The sequence below is a fragment of the Aplidium turbinatum genome, chromosome 18, assembly GCF_918807975.1.
Source record: "Aplidium turbinatum chromosome 18, kaAplTurb1.1, whole genome shotgun sequence".
Taxonomy (NCBI): Eukaryota; Metazoa; Chordata; class Ascidiacea; order Aplousobranchia; family Polyclinidae; genus Aplidium; species Aplidium turbinatum.
The window spans coordinates 17,862,228-17,885,918 of record NC_137489.1 but is presented as its reverse complement, the minus strand read 5'-3'; the positions used below and the strand labels follow the sequence as shown (position 1 = coordinate 17,885,918).

At 37.5% G+C, this 23,691-nt stretch overlaps 1 protein-coding gene across 1 annotated transcript in view; it reads left to right on the top strand.

Annotated features, from left to right (window-relative positions):
* The first annotated feature begins 3,071 nt into the window (after positions 1 to 3,071).
* Positions 3,072 to 23,691, top strand: part of LOC145787669 (uncharacterized) — a 29,132-nt gene continuing 8,512 nt past the window's right edge. The window contains exons 1-2 of the mRNA XM_082599464.1: positions 3,072 to 3,497; positions 11,542 to 11,710. Of these exons, the coding sequence (XP_082455590.1) occupies positions 3,133 to 3,497; positions 11,542 to 11,710 (534 nt within the window). The 5' untranslated portion in view covers positions 3,072 to 3,132. The remainder of the gene's footprint in view (positions 3,498 to 11,541; positions 11,711 to 23,691) is intronic.

Below are 23,691 nucleotides of genomic sequence, written 5' to 3'. Positions count from 1 at the left end.
AAGACTTTTCGTAAAAACCTTGTTACACGGCTAGTAGGAAGTGTCCGAAACAAAAATTCAAGAAGACACGGAAAGCATTGCGACGAGCAGAAAACTGAACGACTTTCTGGGCGGCATTTTATTGCAAAAATTCCCAATGGAAGAGCAAAAGGATTGTGCAGTGATAGAAAGACGAAACGAATTCAGACCGGCTACCACTGTGAAACATGTTCGAGACAACCTGGGTTACATCCAGAAAAATGCTTCAAAAAATATCACACAGAAAAAAATACAAATGACTCTCTTTGAAACTAATAAATTGTATTTGAATAAGAAACTGAAGAAACCGTTTTTATTGTGGTGAAATCTTGATCAATAAATTACACAAGTTATCGAACCTGGCTCATATCATTTGCTTACAGTCATTATGTACTTTTGTATATAGGCTACTTCAAATATGCAATAATTGGGTTATTTGAATTCTATTTGAATAAGAAACTGAAGAAGCTGTTTTTATTGTGGTAAAAACTTGATCAATAAATTACACAAGTTTCCGAACCTGGCTCATATCATTTGCTTACAGTCATTATGTACTTTTGTCCTTCAAATATGCAATAATCGAGTTATTTGCTAGTTATTTCGAAAACGACTTAACAAACGCACATATGGAAATTTGTAGACGACCGCAAAGGGTTAAAAGAAGTTTAAAATGTGTATTGTTACATAACAGTAACAGATATGCATCTCTCCCAATTGGCCTTTTAACAAAACTAAAAGAAGAGTATAATGACATTAAAATGACATCACAGAAACTGGATTACGACTCTCACCAATGATTAATTTGTGTAGATTTGAAAATGGTAATTTTTTGCCTGGCCAGCAAAGCGGCTGTATAAAATATCCATGTTTCATCTGCTTGTGGGACAGCCGAGCTCGTAATAATCACTGGGTGAAAAAATGGTGGCCACCTACAGATTCCATGACAGTTGGTGAAGCTAACATCATCAATGAACCTTTAGTTGCCAGAGAGAAAATCATCATTCCACCACTACACATCAAACTTGGTTTGATTAAGCAATTTGTGAAAGGCTTGCCTACGACTGGCGACTGCTTTAATTATATTTGGTTTGGTTGGTTTTGAATATTTATCCTTGGACTGATAAAGCCTTGATAGATTATTCCTAATAGGATCGCATACTTGTAGAATGTAGAGGCTCTTGACGCTGGGCCAGTTACCGAGATTGGCAGAGTGAAGTTTTCCATTATTGTAGAAGTCTTGTTGCCGGAGAATTATTTCATCCATTAGGTGCCTTTGAATGGAGAGCAGTCCTTAGAATGTGTTGCTCAAGCGCACATCCCGAGTGTCGAACCAGTGCCGCATGGTCTTGAGCCGGGCACGTAATATTTGCAGAGCATTTCTTGCTTTGCCCATCAAAAAGCTGAAAGCAGGCATTTTTGATAGCCCTCAAAGCCGCAAACTCATAAAAGATGCACGTTTTTGCAGTCTATGACAGACAAGGAGTCTGTTGCATGGCAATCGTTTGTTTTAGTCACACAGAAATTCCTTGGAAACAAAAAGCTGAAAATTACTAAGAATTGGTGGAAGATATGCTTTCCAAGTTCAAAGATTTAGGAGTGAAGATGAGTGTCACTATTGTTCACTATCTCATCAGCCACTTAGATTGTTTTTCTGCAAACCTTGGTGACCTAAGTGAAGAGCACGGAGAAAAGTTTTATCAGGATATTAAGGTCATAGAAGAGCAGTACCAGGGCATGTGGGATGCCCACATAATCACTGACTGCTGTTGGAGTCTCCAACGTGACTGTTTGGCCACATCACATTACAGAAAGTCTTGTAATGTGTAAATTTGTAAACATCAGATATGTAAACATCAGTAATGTGTAAATTTGTAAACATCAGATATGTAAACATCAGTAATGTGTAAATTTGTAAACATCATTTGTAAACAAAAGAAAATTTGTAAACATCGACTAATTTTTTCGCATTATTATGCTTGATGAATGTGCTGTTACAATTTACGAAATGTAAGCTACGTCGATTGTTACTAAAAGTAGTGTTTGTACTTTGACGCCACCTGTTTTTTCAAACGAAAATCTGTTGTTTACTGCTACTATTATTTAATTTTTTGAATTTTTGCTTGATTTTCACATAAAACATGATTTGCCTATAAAAGGCTCTCTGCAATAAAAATTGTCATATTTCACAGAATCGCATTCAAAATATAAGAATAAGGTATGGACTTGGACATGCTTGTAAAAGACAGACAAGTTTTCTCATTAAAGTTATAACATAAAGAAAATACCTATGTCAATATTTGCATATTTTTAGCACTTTTTTAGAGTAAAACCATGGAATATCTCAAAAATTAAAGCCAATTCGTAAAAGCCAAAGTCATTTTTGGATTCAGCGGCATCAAAATACCCCAAAACCGTTAAAACTTTCTGGGCACCAAAATGTGTGTGCACCAGTGTGAATCGACTCAAATTGCTGTAATTGGCTCAAAGGATAGCTTTATTTGAAAGCAAACCGTATAAGCTGCATTGTGTGTGAGAAGTCAAACTGTGAAATAAACACGGTGTTTATCGCTGAAACAGAGAGTCAAACTCGTAACAATAGTCGAAGTCAAAAGTTTGAAGACATTTGGCAAAGAATCGCAAGATTGGGTTTCTAAGGCAATTTCGCGGTTGACAAGAAAGCAAACAAAGAAACAATGTTTTGTGACTTTGAACTGTCGTGAAAACAAAAACGCACTCGCTTCTGACTGATAAGTTAGCCTGCGATACTATACATTTTAAAATTGATATATTTCCGATTTTGAATCTCCAATCATCTTATATCAAATTAAATTGGTACTTACTGCAGGTGGTGAGACAATATTGCGTCCAACTTCCTTCTGCTTTATATCACTGTCCATGTAGGCTACATCTCGTACTTTCAAACTTTTTATTTCTTTTCTGGGTTATTTAACTTATTTTATAAAACAAAGTTTGTGGTTGTTCTTTCAAATAAAGTCATATAAAACCAGTTTCTCATACTTGTGTTAAATTCCAGGTTATCCAAATGCACAGTATTTCATTTTTCACCATAAGTGTGGATGCTACAGAAGTTAAAAACATTATTGTAGACTTAACATGCAAACCTCCAAATCATGTTATGTAGTAAGTTTTTTTTTGACACTGATTCTGTTTTGTTTGCAATATTTTTTGACAAACAAATTTGAATGGGTGCAATTTTACAACAATGTTGGAAAGATGGATGATGTTTTACAATCAAATAATTCTTCAAATCAAACAACCCCAACACTTGCTCGTTCGTTAGAAGAAGACTTCAAAATAAACTGTTCCGGTTGGAAAATTCACCAGGAATGGAATAACTCAGTAAAACCTCAGATTTCTTTAGATCCTGACAGGTTTCTTTATCCTGGATTGATTTTCGGACCGAACAATATGGTTGTTGGCTTTAAACAATCAATATACCTGGCCATAAAGCTGAACAGGTAAGGAGTCTTTTTATGCTTGTGTTTTTTTTATTTCTACAAGTGTTGTCATTGCTTTTCACAATCGACGATGCATTGTAGATACCCTGCAATACGATCCTTTTCCACTTTTAAAAGAACTGCTCCCGCTTTTTATTTCGCAAAAATTTCATTTGCACAAACTAACCATAGCTAGTTTCCAGCTATTTGTTTTCCCTGTCAACGGTGTAACAATGTAAGGGTTTGTGCTTTAAAAGCGTGTAGTCAAGTTCATAAAATTGCTTTAAATTCAACTCTGATTTACTTCACTCGGTACTCACTCGCTACAAAAAAAAATAATAATAATGTAAAGGTTTTATTTATTGTCACTCTACAACAGCTAAGGTCTTTTAGCGAGAGGACTCATGTTTTAATTTTTTATATCAGGTTTACGATGTTATCACATTATTACCTGATTTATTCTCACTGCGTTATGCAAGAAAAAACACTATTGGTACCGTTTTTAAAGTCTTCGGTTTGACCCGACCTGGAATCGATCTCAGATCTAACAGCACCAGAAGCGAACAAGAAAACAAGAATTATTGTCGTTCTGGTCTTTCGTTTATTAAACATAACAGTTTAGTCTATAGGGTACAAACGTCTAATTTGATTACATACATGGCGCTCCAATCAAATCTACGCTTTGTACTCACCTCAATTACATTCTTACATTCTTTTCTCAGTAATAAATCGCATGGCGTTTAATATCACTTTTCGTGAGTCTACTGCCAGCTCAATGACCGAGTGGTTTGGCCCTCAGCTCGTGCTGGGAGATCTAAAGTCGACTCCAGGTCGAGTCAAATTAAAAACTTTAAAAACGGTACGGATTCGTAGACGTAGCCAGGGGGGCGAAAGGGGCCATGGTCTCCCAAGTTTTCAAAGTTTGGATTCCGAAGTTAAACCCTTTGTTGAAAATATAATATAATTTGTATAAATTTATATCGTTTTTCAAGACATTTGGCTATTAACACCCCCCAGGACTTGTTTTAGACACACAGAAATACACCAATCAATTTTGCAAATCGTAAATCGCACAAAGTTTACGTGATTTACGTTTCTTTTAACTAATCTGTTAAAGCAATTTCAGAATCGCTTACTCTGTTGTGTTTTTGTGTAGCTGAGTTTATGTGTTCTCTAATTTTAGCCACAGTTTTTGCCCGTTTGTGTGTAACAGCTACCTTTAACAAGTTAATAGCTGTTTATCTGCTAATCAACTTCATACAAATATTACCCTGAAAGTGTTTCCAGAAAGTGCTATAATCCATTTTTTGAGTGTAATTTGGCAAAAAATTTCCGGGGGAGCATGCCCCCGCACCCCCCTAGAATACGCGTGGCTTTGGCACGCTCTAATCCCCCATCAGCTTTATCGCTTCCCTTGCTTAACTCACCAGGATACGCCACTGCACATCAGGTGGCGATGTCTTAAATCAAACACTTTGTCGTTCTCTTCAATTCATCAAATATTTGGCCCCCTCAAATTTTTTTTCTCGCTACCCCACTGTACGGATTGTGTTCTTTTTTGCATAACGCCGTGAAGGTAGGCCGGGTAATAATGCAATAACAATTTAAATCTGATACAAAAACAAAAGATTCAAAAAGTAGTGCTGTAGTATGAAATCATACGGTGACAACATACTTCAAAAATTGGCATAAGGATATACTTTACAGTATTTAGAAATTTAACCCCGTGGTATATTACTTAATCGTATGGTTTACTTTTACTTTAAATTAAAACAAGAAAGATAATTTTTGTAGAGTTGACTTCTTGACGCCACTAGTACTAAAACACCTTTTAGCTTTTCATTATACTGTGAATGTTTAGATGAGACATCTCCTATGTAGTCGTAGCTTCGTTTTAACATTTTCACACTTGAAGCTCGTTGTCTTTTAGCCAATTTTTAAATATGTTTCCTCATTGGTAAACTGTGTTGAAACTGCAGAGTAGTGTAGTCCATGGACAGTCTAAAATCAAATGATCGACAATTTTCCTGCTTTTTTTTGCAATTTGGACAAATTGGTGTGTTTTGATAGCCCCATCAATGGAGAGTGGTAGCAGTTCGGGAATGACGGAATAACATTCTTTTGTAACTGATCCATTCCTTTCTGGTGCATGTTGAAATACCAGAGAGCGGTAGCGCTGGATCGTCGATAACAATATAATGTTTTCACCATAGTCAATTTTTTGTTCAACATTCTTTCCATTTATGATTTGGATCATAGTTGTTAAATGTTTGGTTGTAAAACAGATTCAAAATAGCAGATACAAGATGTAGGTATTCAGCATTTTGTAAGACAATTTCCACTTATGTGATTACATTATTGAAAAGCGCGACTTTGTAAGACATCGTGCTGCTTTTGTTTTACATGTTTTTAAACCATATTTTTTAAGTGGTGATGTGGACGTACATCTAAAGTTACAACATTTTTTATGTAAGTTTGTTATTGACTGTTGAATCAACATCTACAGACTCAAAAGTGGAACTGTACAAGAACACTGCAGCAGTTGTTTCACTTTTCATATTCCCCGTTTTCTGTTTATAGCAGAAGATTGTAAAAGTGGAAACATAGGGTTGCACTTCTGCTGTGGAAAAGACATTATCAATTCAGAAAAGAAAAAAAGAGCAGTATTTTAGAAATAAATACTGCAAGAATTCGCAATCTAACGATTAATCAACTGTGTGTATTGGTTATAATTTGATAAAGCTTTGGTAGCGAGTTTGCTTTGTTGAACCATAGACAAACAAAGCAGAGTAACTTTAGCGGGTTCAACATGTTTTATTACAAAAAAATACATAACATAATTAAACAATCAACTTAAGTTGATTGTAATGTCATGAAGAGACTGCTGAAAAAACATCTCACGGCCGATCATTTTCAAGTTACACCAGACACCACTAAAGTAGGCTACCCTACCACATGGCTCGGACAAGTCAAGAAAAGAATGGGCAGCTTTAAATCGCCTCCGTATTGGTGGTGGTCGCATTCAAGCACAATATGTTTCACTGTGGATTGTGTGACACCATCCTGCGCTTGTGATGAATCTTAAACAGCACAGCACATTATACATTATTGTTCAATTTTCCGGCCTACAGCACATGTAAACCTAATTGACCTCAACACTGAGACACTGCACTGGTTGCAGCAGTTGAGAGATGTTGCATAAATTGATGCCTCGTAAGAATGGGTGGAAAAACAAAACGCTTTTAACAAATCATAGTACAGATAATCACAATATAGAGAGTAACATTTTTTGGATATTTTATTACATTACGCACCATTAGTCACATCGCCAAAGTGTATAAAAAAGAATTTTTGTAACCGCGTACATGTTTAAGTTGTCAACATGAAACTACTGTGGTGCTTGAACCGTTAAGTAAGTAGGCTAAGGTTCAATGGCGAAATCTGAAGTGAAAACTTTAAATTTGCAAAAAGTAAGTAGTTACCAATAAAATATATTCAAACTACTTCAACTACTTCAATTTTACCCAGAAATGTATAAAAAAACAAACTTGGATGGACGTTTAAAAAGATTTACAAAATTTTGATTCTACTGCTCAAAACTGCCTCAAAGATGAAATAGATTTGAACGCCTAAGACAAAAAACAAAAAATTAAACCTTTTCAGGATATCATCAACGTAGAAACCATAAAAAAGATGCAATTTTGTTGTAAAAATTTCGAGCAAATGACATTCATCACAACCATTTTTAATTAGCTATTGTTTTGTTTTATGATGATATATTTTTGCTACGCATTGCCGAATTGAATTTTGGTGTATCTGTTCGGTACAGTTGGAGCATCCCATATAGACGAACAGTTTAATTTTGAGACTAAATTATTAGTATTTATTTGCGTCAGACAAAGCTGTCCATATCCGAAACAAAAGAACGACAATAATACACAAACCGCAAATGCACAAAGTTCACTGAGAGCCACTTTGAATGTCGTCAGTTTAAGAGTTTACTAAATATCTTCTGTTACAAATTTACTTACAATGAGCGTTGGAAGAGTTGAAAGTATTCAAAACGATAAAAACAATCAGATGACATTACGTCTGATATAAAGCGGTTGAGGAGTGTATGCAACGGTTGATAAACAAAAACATGTTTTTTCTCAATAAAGCATCAAACGTTGTTATATTATTCATTCCTTGATATTCACGGCACTGACATAACGAGGCAAATTGTGCAATACTGTGCAATATAAAATAGACTACTATTTTTAGGGAGCTTGCAACTACGTTTCCTGATCTGTTTCTGGTAAACGTCGTATCACATTGATTGATCCACCCGGATAGCTCAGTTGGTTAACTCGTAGATTTGCGAACAAAGAAGCTTCAAGATCAAGCGGCGCTGGTACGACTCTCGGGCTGTGCGCTTGAACAACACATTCTAAGGACTGCTCTCTATTCAGCGGCACCTAATGGATGGAATAATTTTCCGGCAACAACAATTGGAAACTTCACTCTGTCAATCTCGGTAACCGGCCCTGTGTCAAGAGCCTCTACAAGTATGCGAAACTACTAGGAATAACCTATCAAGACTTTGTCAGTCCGAAGATAAAGATTTAAAATCAAACCATTTTTTATTAAAGCGTTGCTTGTACTTTGCATAGAAGTTCACTACACTGAAACTGAAAATAGACTTTACCTAAACTTTCAGGTCAACGAATTTAAAGAGTGCCGGGCGCATCTTGCATCGAATATAGCAGAAAGCAAACTGATAAGAATAGTGCTATGATTTATACACTGTCACTCTACAATAGCTATGGTCTTTCAGCGAGAGTACGGTTTTCTTGTATCGTATTTACATTACCCGACTTACACTCAACGTGTTATGCAAGTACGATATTAATGTTATGGTTTCATTTTTTGTCACTCTAAAACTGCTAAGGTCTTGTATAGCGACAATGTTCATTTTAAATTTTGTATCATATTTACTATGTCAACACATTATTACTCGATAACCTCTCGGCCACTGATCACAGATCAGGTGCAAGTTGAAAGCAGGAGTTGCCTTTTCTTACGTAATCATCTTCTCGAAGGAAAAAGGTGCCAACAAAAGACGACGTAAAACTCTTACACAAACATCAAAAGAACAATTAGTAAATTTAATTACAACAGCATTACAGAAAACAAAAACACAACAAAATTTTATTACCATAATAAATTTTAGTTAATGGAAGAATTATACGTTTGAACAATGTCTGAATGCTGAAAAGTTTGGGTGCTCACCAGGACAGTTATCGGTTCTAGCACTAGTTGCAACGTTCATCTGATAATAGTTAACGCAGCAACAAACAGGTTGATTTATTACTTCACTGACGTTTCGCGCACCATGACAATACGCATCCTCAGAGCGAATAACATACAAAACGAAATTTACAAAGTTGTATACTGCAGTGCGGTTGAAGGCAAAAAAAAATGGAACACACATTATTTTAAAGGTTGGCCAAAAGAAGTGTGACGTAAACCACTCACACATTTTTTGGCGTGATAATGTGTTTCATTTTTTCTTGCCTTCAACCGCACTGCATTATATAACTTTGTAAATTTCATTTTGTATGTTATTCGCTCTGAGGATGCGCATTGTCATGGTGCGCGAAACGTCAGTGAAGTAGTAAATCAACCTGTTTGTTGCTGGTTTCAATTTCATCAGATGAACGTTGCAACTAGTGCTAGAAACGTGAACAATCTCTGATGCAGAAAGTTTTGGTCGATATTGTAAGTCACCCCTGCCCAGTTATCTTCAATAGCATCTGCTATTGAAGTTATCTTCAATAGTTTGTGACTTTTGATTGAAATGACCTTGTGGAAATAATTTTTACTTGGTGTGATCCTGAGCAACACATTTCAAGGGTACCTTTTTGTTCAGCGGCATCTAGTGAGTTTAGTAACTTAGAGATGATAAACCAGTAAAAAGGTTATTATGTCAATCTCACTGCCAGGACCTGCATGTCTAGCAATGACCGTTGCGCTTCACGCTTGATTTACCAGAAATTGAAAATTTTGATCTTAACCAGAAATTGAAAACAACTTTCTTTCCACGTCATTGTTATAGCCCATGTTACTTATGTATTTCGTTCGGACGTTTTTCAGAGTTTTTGAACGTTGTGCGTTATCGGCGTAAAAAAGCAGTCACCTTTGCAGCTTCTTAGTTCCAAATGTGCTTTGCATGAGCTGTTTTCTTTTGCTATCATCCACACTGTAATTCTATTTTTTTAAGGTTTCAAATGAAGCATTGTGTTCATGGTTATTCTTGTATAACCTGCCGTTGGAGAAATGTCAATAATAATAATGTTTTATTTTGCGCCCATTGTGACAACATACAGCACACTGCGATCACAGATGCGATACAACAACCAACTTGAAACAGCAAAGAGACCTATTAGTCTTCGAGTCAGCTGCTGCCCGCATTCTGGCATGCCATTAACTGCTTTTACCGAGACACAGCTGCGTGCTCTGGAGAGGTGTCGAACCCACGTCCTTTCGAACGTCGCGCAGACGTTCTCACCACACGGCCACGCAACCGACAAGTCAGGGGATTGCCAGGGGGCAATAAAATAAATGTTATTATTTTTTCCTTTTGGGTATCTGCAAAAAGTGCCGCAAAAGAACTCGTCTAAATCACAGTGACGTAATCACGAAATCAAGGGCCAAGCATGGGCCTCAAAAAAATTTATGTCTTCTACTATTAAGACGGGGGGTAAAAAAATGTATACATATTTTTTTCTTTTATTTTTGTAATTCTTGAACTCATTTTCATAGCAAAAATGCACAAATTGGCATAACGTACTTTTTTGCAAATATTGAAGTTTTTGTGGCAACAATATGTAAATTTACGGACGTTTAAAAGGGAAACCTGTCTTAAAAATTGTAAACAGTAGAATGTGTACATCATTTGGGACTAACTTTTCTACAATTTCGCGGAGGAGCTGCATCCGAGCTGCTTTCTTGTTGAGCTTAATAAGAGCCTATCTAAATAACTCTGCTATTTTTGCCCTACATAACCAGAGTCAGAAACTAAATCATCTGTGCAGTCACCACTTTGTCTCAAACCGAGAAGTGAAGGTAACAATGGGTGGAACATGGTTTATTTATTGTCGCTCTACAACTGCTAAGGTCTTTTAGCGACACATTATAACCGAACTTAGCTTCGCTGCGTTATGCAAGAAAGATCACAACCGGTAGGCTACCGTTTCTAAAGTCATTGGTATAACCCGACCTGAAATTGAACCCAGTCCTACTAGCATCAGAACTGTAGGCGATGACCACTAAGCTGCTGAGATGGTTAAGAGAAGTGAAAATTGCACTTCCATTTCCTTTATGGTCAGTAATTTATTTTTATACACCTGCTGAATGGAACAATAAATAGGATTAAATTGATCTTGATCCTTTCTAAGCACTTGTTCGTTCTTCCTTTACCACCTTTCTTGATAGACATTTTTGGAGTGTTTATTTATTTGCCAGGCCAATCGAATTACGTTCAACTGTCCATTTTTATTTTCCGTTTCCATTTGGGTTTTGACTTATATTTTATGGCAGAATACCCTTTCTGCCGCCAACTCTCCCTATCGTCCGGTCTTGGACCCGGCAACCAGCTGAGTAGCCTACTGGAGGTAGCATTACTCGTACCTGCCACTCGTAACTGTTAGCAGGCTGGGTTGCCAGTTTCCAGTTTGTAGGAACAGAAAAAAAAACGATACTAGGCTATAAAGCTAAAGTATTAGGGCATAGCTTGCAAACGTGATATTGTATCTTTAAAATTTTGTATCCTACTTAACCATCATCAATCTAGGATCAACAATAAAAAGTTATTGTATGCGTTCAGTAATTTTGTTCAATATGTTTCACTGTAAAGTATTTTTTACAGCAATACTTTGTTCTGAATAATTACTCAATGCGTCTAATGGAATCTGGGGTGCAAGTTTGCTTTGTATGTAGCAAGAATTTGATCTACATTCACACAAAAAACGACTCAATCAATCAACTTATTTATTCACATCGCTTTATTTGCATTGCTTTTCAGAACTTTAGTGCTTCCAGTCTTCATGGCTCATTACAGTAGCAGACAACCGGACAGAAAAATGTCACCGTTTCAGGTCATCGACGTTGATCGTTTGCGTCGGTTCGTTTCGTGTGTTTCGATATCAACGATGAGGAGAAAGTGCAACGGTGCCTTCGACGTCGCTTTACAAGTAAGTGAACATTACGACAAGTGTCACAATCAAGGTGGAAGGCCTCGCGACGGGCTGCTTTGTATCTTGACCGAACGTGCTGTTTTGGTTGTGGAATTCTTGAGCGATGTGTTATTATCGGTTACTGTCCGGTAGTAACCTCTGATTGCGAAATATTTATTGTGTGACGTATTTCTAGATCATTCTATTGCTACGTGCAAATCTGGAAGCTTCTTTAACTTGTTTGTTTAAATATAGTGCAACCTGACAAAACAATGAGTTCTTATGGTGTAACATTACGTAACCTTCTCGAAGTTACTAGACCAAACAACCTGCTATAAACAGTGATGTAATTTGAGAATTGCATTATTATGAGAGTTGTGTTATGAATACCACAGACAGATAATCGATAACAGCTTTATAAGATTGAATTGCATAATTCAAAAAATAATACATAAAATAAAATACAGTAGCTACATAACTTCAAACGTTTTTGGCAAAACTTTATGACCTCGTCAGGAAAAAACCTTAATTCATCTAAACAAAAACAAATATTCGAGAAATGTTAATAATAAATGACTGAAAATAAATAAAACTGCACTGACCTGCGTACAAGAAACAACTGACGAACATGCACAAAAGGTGGAAACAATCTGTCATAAACTATGCGGGAGTGTTATGAGTGTTACGAGTTGCAGATTGTTGTTGCTGTGGTAGTGGGTAACAGATGCAAAGGTTATTGTTGATTGAAAGTTGAAGTAATTGAATACAAGTAGATGAGAGTTGGTGCTGATATCAATTGTGTTCGAAACTAGAGTTATTTGAGAAGTCGTTCGTTAAAATCCTTCAAGAATTTTCAATATCATTTTACCAGTAGAACTATTCGACATTTAATTGACTGTCTTTCGGTAATATCCCATTAAACTACGTCATTGAACCTTTCCAAGTCTCTTTCCTGGAAAGAGATAGAAAGAAATCGTGACGTTCTGGGGGCTCGTCCGGGATACCGAAAGAACAATAAATCAACAACAAGCTGTCAAAATGGCGGATACCGTCAAAAATGAGATGATCGAAAACTTACGGAGCGCGGCTGAACGAATGGGGCTGAGTGGAAATGAAAGGTCTCAGTTTGTGATTGAAGAGTATCACAAGATAATGGACCAAAAAGCTCAGCAAGAAGCTGACGAAAGAGAAGAAAGAAGAGCTGCTCGTGAAATAAGAAAAGCAGAACGTGAAGCTGAAGAGAAACGGGCACAACACGAAGCAGAAGCTGAAGAAAAACGGGCACAAGGCGAAACAGAAGCTGAAGAGAAACGGGCGCAGCGTGAAGCTGAAGCTGAAGAAAGAAGAGCGCAAATGAATTGGAAAAGTTAAGGCTTGATTTAGAAAGACAAAAACTGGACGTTGGTGAGCGATCTAATTCTACTAACGATAATGTTCGAGATGTTATTGTGGCGCAAGTTAGACGTCCAGATTTTCCATCCTTTCTCATTTGAGGAAAAAGGTGAGTTAGATAGTTATTTGTTAAGATTTGAAAGATATGCTGCAATAGCCAAATTGGAGAAGTCGACGTGGGCTACCCAATTAAGCATGTTGTTATCGGGACAAGCTCTTGATGTATATTCAAGACTTTCCCAAAAAGATGTCATGGACTACGACAGATTGAAGTTAGCTTTGTTAAAGCGATACAATTTTATCGAGCATGGATACCGTCAAAGATTCCGTGAGACAAAGCCTGAACGACACGAAATCCCAGGTCAATTCATTGAACGTTTAAGAAACCTTTTGTTATAATGGTTTGAATTTTCGGGGGCTGAACAATAGGGTGGATTGAAAAAACCTTTTATAAATTTTTATTAGCTTGGGGTTGGACAACCTGCCAATTACTACTAAAACTAATTGTGCAAAATTAGAATGTAATCTGACGAGAGCTTGATCTACCACCAGCCACTTGAAAATTTACCATTGGGCCATTCCGTGTCAATTCACACAGTCAAGAAATTCAACCTCTTCAATTTTTTTTAAATTTTACACACCTTTTCACTATCTTATATGATGAACACCTGCAAAATTTCAGTGAAATTTATTGACAAACACGAGAGTTATAAAGCATTTAGTTTGAGGGGGTCTGCCGAGGGGGCACAAATTTATTATTTTTGTCTGTGTTTGAGGTCCTATTACTGCTTAAGTAATTTAGGTAAGAACCCAATTTTTTTACAGGTGATAGTACTTCCGCCAACTATTGAATATCCAACATCGTTCATATTGTCACTTTAAAAGGTCAAAGGTCATAGACATCCAAATGTGGCCGTTTCCAGCTCTCGGTTAAAATTTTCCAAAATTTTAACTTGGCAAGACCCTATTTTTGATTGGTTTTAGCTAAAATTTCGTAGAAATATTTTTTACAGGATTCTCTATGAAATTGCAGAGTAAATTTTTATTGGGGTCATAGGTAACCGGAATATTAGAAGTACCACTTTTTTGCTTTTTGTCATTTTGACACATGTTTTACATTAAATACCTCCCAACCCCTTTAATATTTTGTACTGAAATTCAAAGTTCATAGAAAATCCTGTAAACAACATTTCTACTAAATGTCAGCCAAAACCAATCAAAAATAGGGTCTTGCCAAGGTTTTAAAATTTTGGAAAATTTTAACCGAGAGCTGGAAACGGCCACATTTGGATGTCGTTGACCTTTGATCTTTTAAGCTGACAATGTGAATGGTGTTGTATTTTCAATACTTGTCAGCAGTACTATCACCTGTAAAAAAATTGGGTTCTTACCTAATTTACTTAAGCAGTAATAGGACCTCAAATATAGCCAAAACTAAAAAAAAATTGTGCCCCTCGGCAGACCCCCTCAAACTAAATGCTTTATACCTCTCGTGTTTCTCTATCAATTTCACTGAAATTTTGCAGGTGTTCATCATATAAGATAGTGAAATGGTGTGTAAAATTTAAGATAAATTGAAGAGGTTGAATTTCTTGACTGTGTGAATTGACACGGAATGGCCCAATGGTAAATTTTCAAGTGGCTGGTGGCAGATCAAGCTCTCGTCAGATTACATTCTAATTTTGCATAATTAGTTTTAGTAGTAATTGGCAAGTTTTCCAACCCCAAGCTAATAAAAATTTTATAAAATGGTTTTTTCAATCTACCCTACTGAACAATCGCTAGATGGATTGGTAAACCTTATTGTTAAGGAACAATTCACAAAGTCATGTTTAAAAGATCTTTCAGTTTATTTAATGGAAAGAAGTCCAAAGACTTTAGAAGATATAACAAGTATGGCCAAAAAACATTTGGTTACTCATGATGAGGAGTTGACGATCGAAGAGACGTTGTTATGCGATAATGACGAGGAGCAAACAAATAATTTTAAAGGAGGTGCTGTTCCAAGAGAAGTACGTTGTCTTAACTGTAATGGCTTAGGTCATAAGGCTGTTAACTACCGGAGTAAGACTAACAGAAATTATCAAGATGCAAGGAAGTGGTGCAATCGTTGCAGTAGGCAAGGACACGAAGCAAAGGAGTGCAAGAACAAGTCGTTTTCCCTATCCAATCAGTCTGGGAAGAACGGGAAAAACACGGACGTTTATTGTGGCGGGTGTGCGGTAATCATTCCTGAACCATCACTTGAGGAAGAGAGACCGGATGAAGATGATCAGTTGGAGAAGAAAACGGGAAAGAAGACAAAAAATATGCTTGCGAAAAAATAATACCTGAAGATTACCTGCCACTAGTGACTGGGACAGTTGGAAACAAAAAGTTAAAAGTTTTACGTGATTCTGGTTCTACCGGTATAATGGTGAGGAGAGATTTGGTTAAAGAAAGTCAGTTAACGGGAGAAAATGGCCATGTGGTGTCCATTAATAACACTTTAATCCAAGGTCCGTTAGCGAAGATATACTTCAAAACTCCGTAACGTAGTGGGACTGTGAAAGCATTATGTTTACAAAACCCTTTAGTTGATCTTATAATCGGAAATGTTACTGAGAGAGATTTTGAAGTTACTCGTTATTCTTGTAGCAAGAATGGTCACTTTGCTAGAGTTTGTTCTGCAGATAATCAGCGACGATCTCATGATCACGGATACTACGAGCGCGAAGAACCGAGGAGAGGAGGCAGGCGACGACCATTTGGAGTTTGCTATAGATGCGGTAGACGCGGACACTTCGCCAGGGAGTGCGTTGCTGACGATGGACATTCAGAAAACAAACGTTGCCGTGAAAACCACTGCGATCGATGTGGGAAGATTGGTCACATAGCCAGGAGCTGCCCTTTTGATGAAAAGGCTTGCTACAACTGTCACAGAAAAGGTCATCTGGTCAAGGACTGTCCGGAAAGGAAGTGTTTCCGATGTAAGAAGATGGGACATCTTGCTCGCCGATGCACTGAAGTCGTTGAGGACGGTGGAAACTTTCGCAGTAAACGTGATAATTATTGTTTTGAGAAACGCTGTCGTTGGTAGATCATGCAACGATGGACAAATGAGTCGTTGGAGATAACTTATGAGAACTGTTTGATTGAGTAATTAATTGTTTTGTAGTGTGTTTTGTATTGATTGTGTTGTTATATTGTTTGCAACAACATTCTAAGGGGGCGTATGTCACAATCAAAGTGGAAGGCCTCACGACGAGCTGCTTTGTATCTTGACCGAACGTGCTGTTTTGATTGTGGAATTCTTGAGCAATGTGTTATTATCGGTTACTGTCCGGTAGTAACCTCTGATTGCGAAATATTTATTGTGTGACGTATTTCTAGATCATTCTACTGCTACGTGCAAATCTGGAAGCTTCTTTAACTTGCTTGTTTACATATAGTGCAACCTGACGAAACAATGAGTTCTTATGGTGTAACATTACGTAACCTTCTCGAAGTTACTAGACCAAACAACCTGCTATAAATAGTGATGTAATTTGAGAATTGTATTATTATGAGAGTTGTGTTATGAGTTGCAGATTGTTGTTGTTGTGGTAGTGGGTAATAGATGCAGAGATTATTGTTGATTGAGAGTTGAAGTAATTGAATACAAGTAGATGAGAGTTGGTGCTGATATAAATTGTGTTCGAAATTACGTTCAATGGCAAACGAACAAACAAATACTTTTTGAATATTTATTAGCGTTTATACTTTATTTCCGATACCTCCTTTGGATGAATGATATGCAGCAGCCTATGCAGTGGCAAGATGGCTAGCTTTCGACGTGGAAGATCTAATGTAGACCAAGGGACTCCTTTCGCTCAAGACATCAAAGATCGCTAGCAAAGAAGGCTGGTAGTGCTGTGTTTCTGGATCTCACAGCCGCCTACTACAACACTGCATGGCACCAAGACCTCACCTGCAAATTTCTCCTCCTACTCCCGGATGGGCACATGATCCGCATGGTCATCGAGCTCGTTTACAATAGAAGTTTTACCCTCACCCCCAAGAAGTGGTCTTCTAAGACGGTTACAAATCCTTACAAATGGCGGTTCTTAGTAATATGTCCTTGCTTTCTTCCTGTTTTAAACCATAAACAGACATAACTAAGCAACAACACTACATTTAACATTATATAAAAACAAAAAACAACAAGCGAACGTTTTCGGCTAGTCATATAGCCCTTTTCAAGTCCTTTTGAGCGAGGCAGTTTCTCAAATGTTTAGATTTGACCATATTTTTGCTGTGATACTATATGATTCTTTAGCATTTCTTTTAATAATGTATTTTTTCTTATAGGCTTGAAAAGGGCTATATGACTAGCCGAAAACGTTCGCTTGTTGTTTTTTGTTTTTATAATGTTAAATGTAGTGTTGTTGCTTAGTTATGTCTGTTTATGGTTTAAAAGAGTTACCTCTCTACCCAAATTCTTCCTGTTTAACATCTACATACACGATCTGCCAAACACGGTATCTGCAAAGTATGCCGATGCCAGTGATTTGGCCATTCTACACCCGTTAAAATGTCGACACTTTCGGGATACCTCCAAAGTTGAAGAGTGAAGATCAGCATCAATAGAAAAACTTTCTCTTTCTGCCCATACACGAAGTATCTGCGGGTAGTTTTGGACAGGTGGCTCATTTATCGACAGCATTTGAAATCACTACGTCAAAAGATCTCAAGCACATCTTTGCAAAGGTGATTGGTTGATTGTGGCTGAGGCGCCATGACACATTGCGCATTGCTACCATTGCGCTAGTCTGCGCTTCCAAAGAATAGGCTATTGTGCAACTGTCTGGAGTAGAAGTGTTCACTGTTATCAAGTTGCCACTGCCAAAAACGACGTCTTGCGTGTCGTGACTGGATGCCTGCGACCTACACCATCGTGCAATCTTCCTGTCCTTGCAGGCATCCAACCAGCTGAGCTTCGTTTCGAGGAAGCCATCTTGTCTTTGTTTGGTTGTGCATTGAACCTCAATCACTCACTCCATTTAAAGCCCTACAAGTCTCCAAGCAAGCAACCCTGGCGCCTAACATTGAGACACCCACTACTAAAAGGGGCAGTATCCCCAGAATGTCAAGATTTCTTTTTATCTCTTACCAGGAAAGAGACTTGGAAAGGTTCAATGACGTAGTTTAATGGGATATTACCGAAAAGCAGTCAATTAAATGGTCGGATAGTTCTACTAACGAAATGATAATGAAAATTATTGAAGGACTTTAACGAACGGCTCAACACAGCTTCTCATATGGCAGAACCAATCATCCATGCAACATACAATAGGAATATTTGGTATAATTGTTCATCTGAAGCCGTCGATGCTTGGTTCAGGCAAGGCAATTGAAGAAGAAGAAGTCGATTAAATGGTCGGATAGTTCTACTAACAAAATGAGAATGAAAATTCTTGAAAGACTTTAACGAACGGCTCAACACAGCTTCTCATGTAACTCTAATTTCGAACACAATTTATATCAGCACTAACTCTCAACTACTCGTATTCAATTACTTTCAATCAACAATAATCTCTGCACTTATTCACTTATTACCAACTACTACAACAACAACAATTTCTCATAATCATCATCATCATCACGTGCCGTCTCCGATCCGGAGGTTGGCTGTCACTTTCTTCCACAAGTCACGTTCTTCCGCTACTCTTTTTGTTTCTCCGATGCTTGACAAATCAGCCCACTGTATCACGTCATCTCCCCATGTTCGTCTCCTTCTTCCCCTGCACCTCTTTCCTTCCACCATACCTTCAATAACCAATTGATGTAACTGTCCTGCCGATCCTCTCAAAATATGTCTCGCGAATTTCATCTTTTGTTTTGCCAAGTCGCTTGCCCATCTATCTTGCACTCCAATTCTTTTCCTAATTGCTTCGTTTGTAATGTGTTTTTTATATAATATTTTTAATATTCTTCTGTAGCACCAGAGTTGAAAAGCATTAATTTTTTTTGTGAATTTTTTTGCTGTAGGTCCAATTTTCACTTCCATATGACATGACTGGTTTGATGTAACAAGATAGAAGTCTCAGTTTTAATTGTAAATTTATTTCTCCTCTTAAAAATTTCTTGCATTTCTAAAATGACGCTTTTGCTTGACCGATTCTTCTTTTTACATCATTGGTGCATCTTCCATCTTGTGTAATGAGGGACCCTAGGTATGTGTGCGTGGTGACCTGATCCAATTGTTCTCCTTCCAGCTTAATTTTTATTTTATTATTTCCATTGCTTTTTTCGATGAGCATTGTCTTTGTTTTCTTCAAATTGAGTTTCATTCCGTATTTTTTACTGATTTCATTGATTTTGTCCATGCTTTCTTGTAGTTTTTCTTCTGTGTCGGCGAGTATAACAGTGTCATCTGCTTATCGTATGTTGCTTACTATTTGACCATTGAATTTTACTCCGTTTTTGTTTAGTATTGTGAATATTTCCTTGATTATTGCTTCGCTGTACAAATTGAATAATATTGGTGAGAGTATGCATCCCTGCCGAACTCCTTTGAATATCGGGAAAAATTCTGTGAGACTGCTACCACTTCGAACTGCTGCTGTTTGTTTAAAATATATGTTTTTTATAAGTCTTCTTTCTAAGAACGGGACATTAAATTTTTCTAGCAATTGCAGTAATTTGGTATGTTTTATCCTGTCAAATGCTTTGCTGTAATCTATGTATGCAATGTGTGTGTTGTCCTTTTTCTATTCTCCGTTCGCCAATTGCTCTTAGAAGGAAAATTGCATTTCTTGTTCCGGATCCTTTTTATACCCACTTGATTTTCCTCAATTTGTTGTTGTATTATTGGGGTTATCCTTTTTTTGATAATGTGTAGCAGAATTTTGCTGGCGTGTGAAATCAGACTTATAGTCCTGTGTTCTTCACATCTCATTGTTTTTGTTATTTTTGGTATTGGGATCAAGATACTCTTAGTGAAGTCATCCGGAATTTCACCACTATTGTACATCTTGTTTATTAGTTTCGTCATCTTCTGCAATCCGGTTTCTCCTAGTTGTTTCAGAAGTTCCGCAGGAATTTCATCTTTCCCACTTGATTTTCTATCTGGGAGTCTTTCTATGACATCTCTAACTTCATTTTCCATTATTTTTGTAACTTCAGATTTTGCTGGTAAAATTTCTATATTGTCTCGTTCATCATCATATAGTTCTGACACATATTCTTGCCATCTGTTGGTTATTCTTTCTTGAGTTTGTATCTCATAATAATCATCCAAATTACACCACTATTTATAACAGGTTGTTTGGTGTAGTAACTTCGAGAAGGCACGTAATGTTACATCATAAGAACTCATTGTTCTGTCAAGTTGCACTACACGTAAACAAGCAAGAGAAGAAGCCAGATTTGCACGTAAAGTAAAATGTTCTAGAAATACGTCACATAATAAAGATTTCGCAATCAGAGGTCACTACAGGATAGTACCCGATAATAACATATCTCTCAAGAATTCCACAATCAAAACAGCACGTTCGGTCAAGATACAACTCAGCTCGTCGCGAGGCCTTGCACATTGATTGTGACATACGTCCCCTTAGAATATTGCATCAAACAATATTACAACACAATCAATACAAATCACATTACAAAAACAATTAATTACTCAATCAAACAGTTCTCATTAGTCCATCGTTGCATGATCTACCAACGACAGCGTTTCTCAAAACAATAATTATCACGTTTACTGCGAAAGTTTCCACCGTCCTCAATGTCTTCAGTGCACCGGCGAGCAAGATGTCCCATCTTCTTACATCGGAAACACTTCCTCTCCGGACAATCCTTGGCCAGCTAAACTTCTTTGTGACAGTTGTAGCAAACCTTTTCATCAAAAGCGCAGCTCCTGGCTATGTGTCAAATCTCTCCACATCGGTATCAATGGTTGTCACGCCAACGCCTGTTTTCCGAATGCCCGCCATCAGCAACGCACTCCCTAGTGAAGTGTCCGCGTCTACCGCATCTATAGCAAACTCCAAATGGTCGTCGCCTACCTCCTCTCCTCGGTTCTTCGCGTTCGTAGTAGCCGTAATCGTGAGATCGTCGCTGATCATATGCAGAACAATCTCGAGGAAAGTAATTATTCTTGCTACAAGAATAAAAAGTAACTTCAGAATCTCTCTCAGTAACATTTCCGATTATAAGATCAACTAAAGGGTTTTGTAAACATAAGGTTTTCAAAGTCCCACTACGATACGGATTTTCGATATATATCATCGCTAACGGTCCTTGGATTAAAGTATTGTTTATCGACACCACATGGGCATTTTCTCCCGTTAACTGACTTTCTTTAACCAAATCTCTCCTCACCATTATACCGGTAGAACCAGAATCACGTAAAACTTTTAACTTTTTGTTTCCAACTGTCCCAGTCACTAGTGGCAGGTAATCTTCAGGTATTATTTTTTCGCAAGCATATTTTTTTGGCTTCTTTTCAGTTTTCTTCTCCAATTGATCATTTTCATCCGATCTCTCCTCTTCAAGCGGTGGTTCATGAATCATTATCGCACACCCGCCACAATAAACGTCCGTGTTTTTCCCGTTCTTCCCAGACTGATTGGATAGGGAAAACGACTTGTCCTTGCATTCCTTCGCTTCATGTCCTTGTCTACTGCAACGATTGCACCACTTCCTTGCATCTTGATGATTTCTGTTAGTCTTACTCCGGCAGTTAACAGCCTTATGATCTAAGCCATTACAATTTAAACAACGTATTTATTTTGGAACAGCACCTCCTTTAAAATTATTTGTTTGCTCCTCGTCATTTTTGCATGACAACGTCTCTTCGGTCGACAACTTTTCATCATGGGCAAGTAAATACTGTTCCGCCACACTGGCTATATTTTCTAGAGTCTTTGGACTTCTTTCCATTAAATAAACAAAAAGATCCTTTGAACTTGATTCTGTAAATTGCTCCTTAACTATAAGGTTTGCCAACCCGTCCAATAATTGTTCAGCCCCCGAAAATTCAAACCATTTTAACAAAAGGTTTCTTAAACGTTCAATAAATTGACCTGGGATTTTGTGTCGTTCAGGCTTTGCCTCACGGAATCTTTGACGGTATCCATACTCTGTAAAATTGTATCGCTTTAACAAAGCTAACTTCAATCTGTCGTAGTCCATGACATCTTTTTGGGAAAGTCTTGAATATACATCAAGAGCTTGTCCCGATAACAACATGCTTAATTGGGTAGCCCACGTCGACTTCTCCAATTTGGCTATTGCAGCATATCTTTCAAATCTTAACAAATAACTATCTAACTCACCTTTTTCCTCAAATGAGGAAGGATGGAAAATCTGGACGTCTAACTTGCGCCACAATAACATCTCGAACATTATCGTTAGTAGAATTAGATCGCTCACCAACGTCCAGTTTTTGTCTTTCTAAATCAAGACTTAACTTTTCCAATTCGTATTGCGATCTTCTTTCTTCAGCTTCTGCTTCGCGTTGTGCTCGTTTCTCTTCAGCCTCAAGTTGTGCCCGTTTCTTTTCAGCTTCAGGTTCTGCTCTCTTCTCTTCAACTTGTGCCCGTTTCTCTTCAGCTTCACGTTCTGATCCCTTCTCTTCAGCTTCTGCTTCAAGTTCCGCTTTCCTTATTTCACGAGCAGCTCTTCGTTCTTCTCTTTCGTCAGCTTCTTGCTGAGCTTTTTGGTCCATTATCTTGTGATACTTTTCCGTCACAAACTGAGACCTCTCATTGCCACTCAGCCCCATTCGTGCAGCCGCGCTCCGTAAGTTTTCGATTATTTCATTTCCGACGGTATCCTTCATTTTGACAGCTTGTTGTTGATTTATTGTTCTTTTTATCCCGGACGAGCCCCCAAAATGTCACGATTTCTTTCTATCTCTTTCCAGGAAAGAGACTTGGAAAGGTTCAATGACGTAGTTTAATGGGATATTACAGAAAAGCAGTCAATTAAATGGTCGGATAGTTCTACTACCGAAATAATAAAGAAAATTCTTGAAGGATTTTAACGAACGGCTCAACACAGCTCCTCATGTAACTCTAATTTCGATCACAATTTATATCAGCACTAACTCTCATCTACTCGTATTCAATTACTTCAACTCTTAATGAACAATAATCTCTGCACCCATTACCAACTACTACTACAACAACAACAATCTCTCATAATAATCATGCAAATTACACCACTATTTATAACAGGTTGTTTGGTCAAGTAACTTCGAGAAAGTTACGTAATGTTACATCATAAGAACTCATTGTTCTGTCAAGTTGCACTACACGTAAAAAACAAAGTTAAAGAAGCTTCCAGATTTGCACGCAGGGCAGAATGTTCTAGAAATACGTCACGTAATAAAGATTTCGCAATCAGAGGTCACTACAGGACAGTAACCGATAATAACATATTGCACAAGAATTCCACAATCACAACAGGACGTTCGGTCAAGATACAAAGCAGCCGGTCGTGAGGCCTTGCACATTGATTGTGACATCCCTCTTGATGAAAACCTCTAAAGACCAATCTATCAATGCTGGTAGCTGGGCGACTACTGAAGCTTGGAGTGGAAAAAAACTCCACAAAACTTCATCTCTGACACTAGCCCC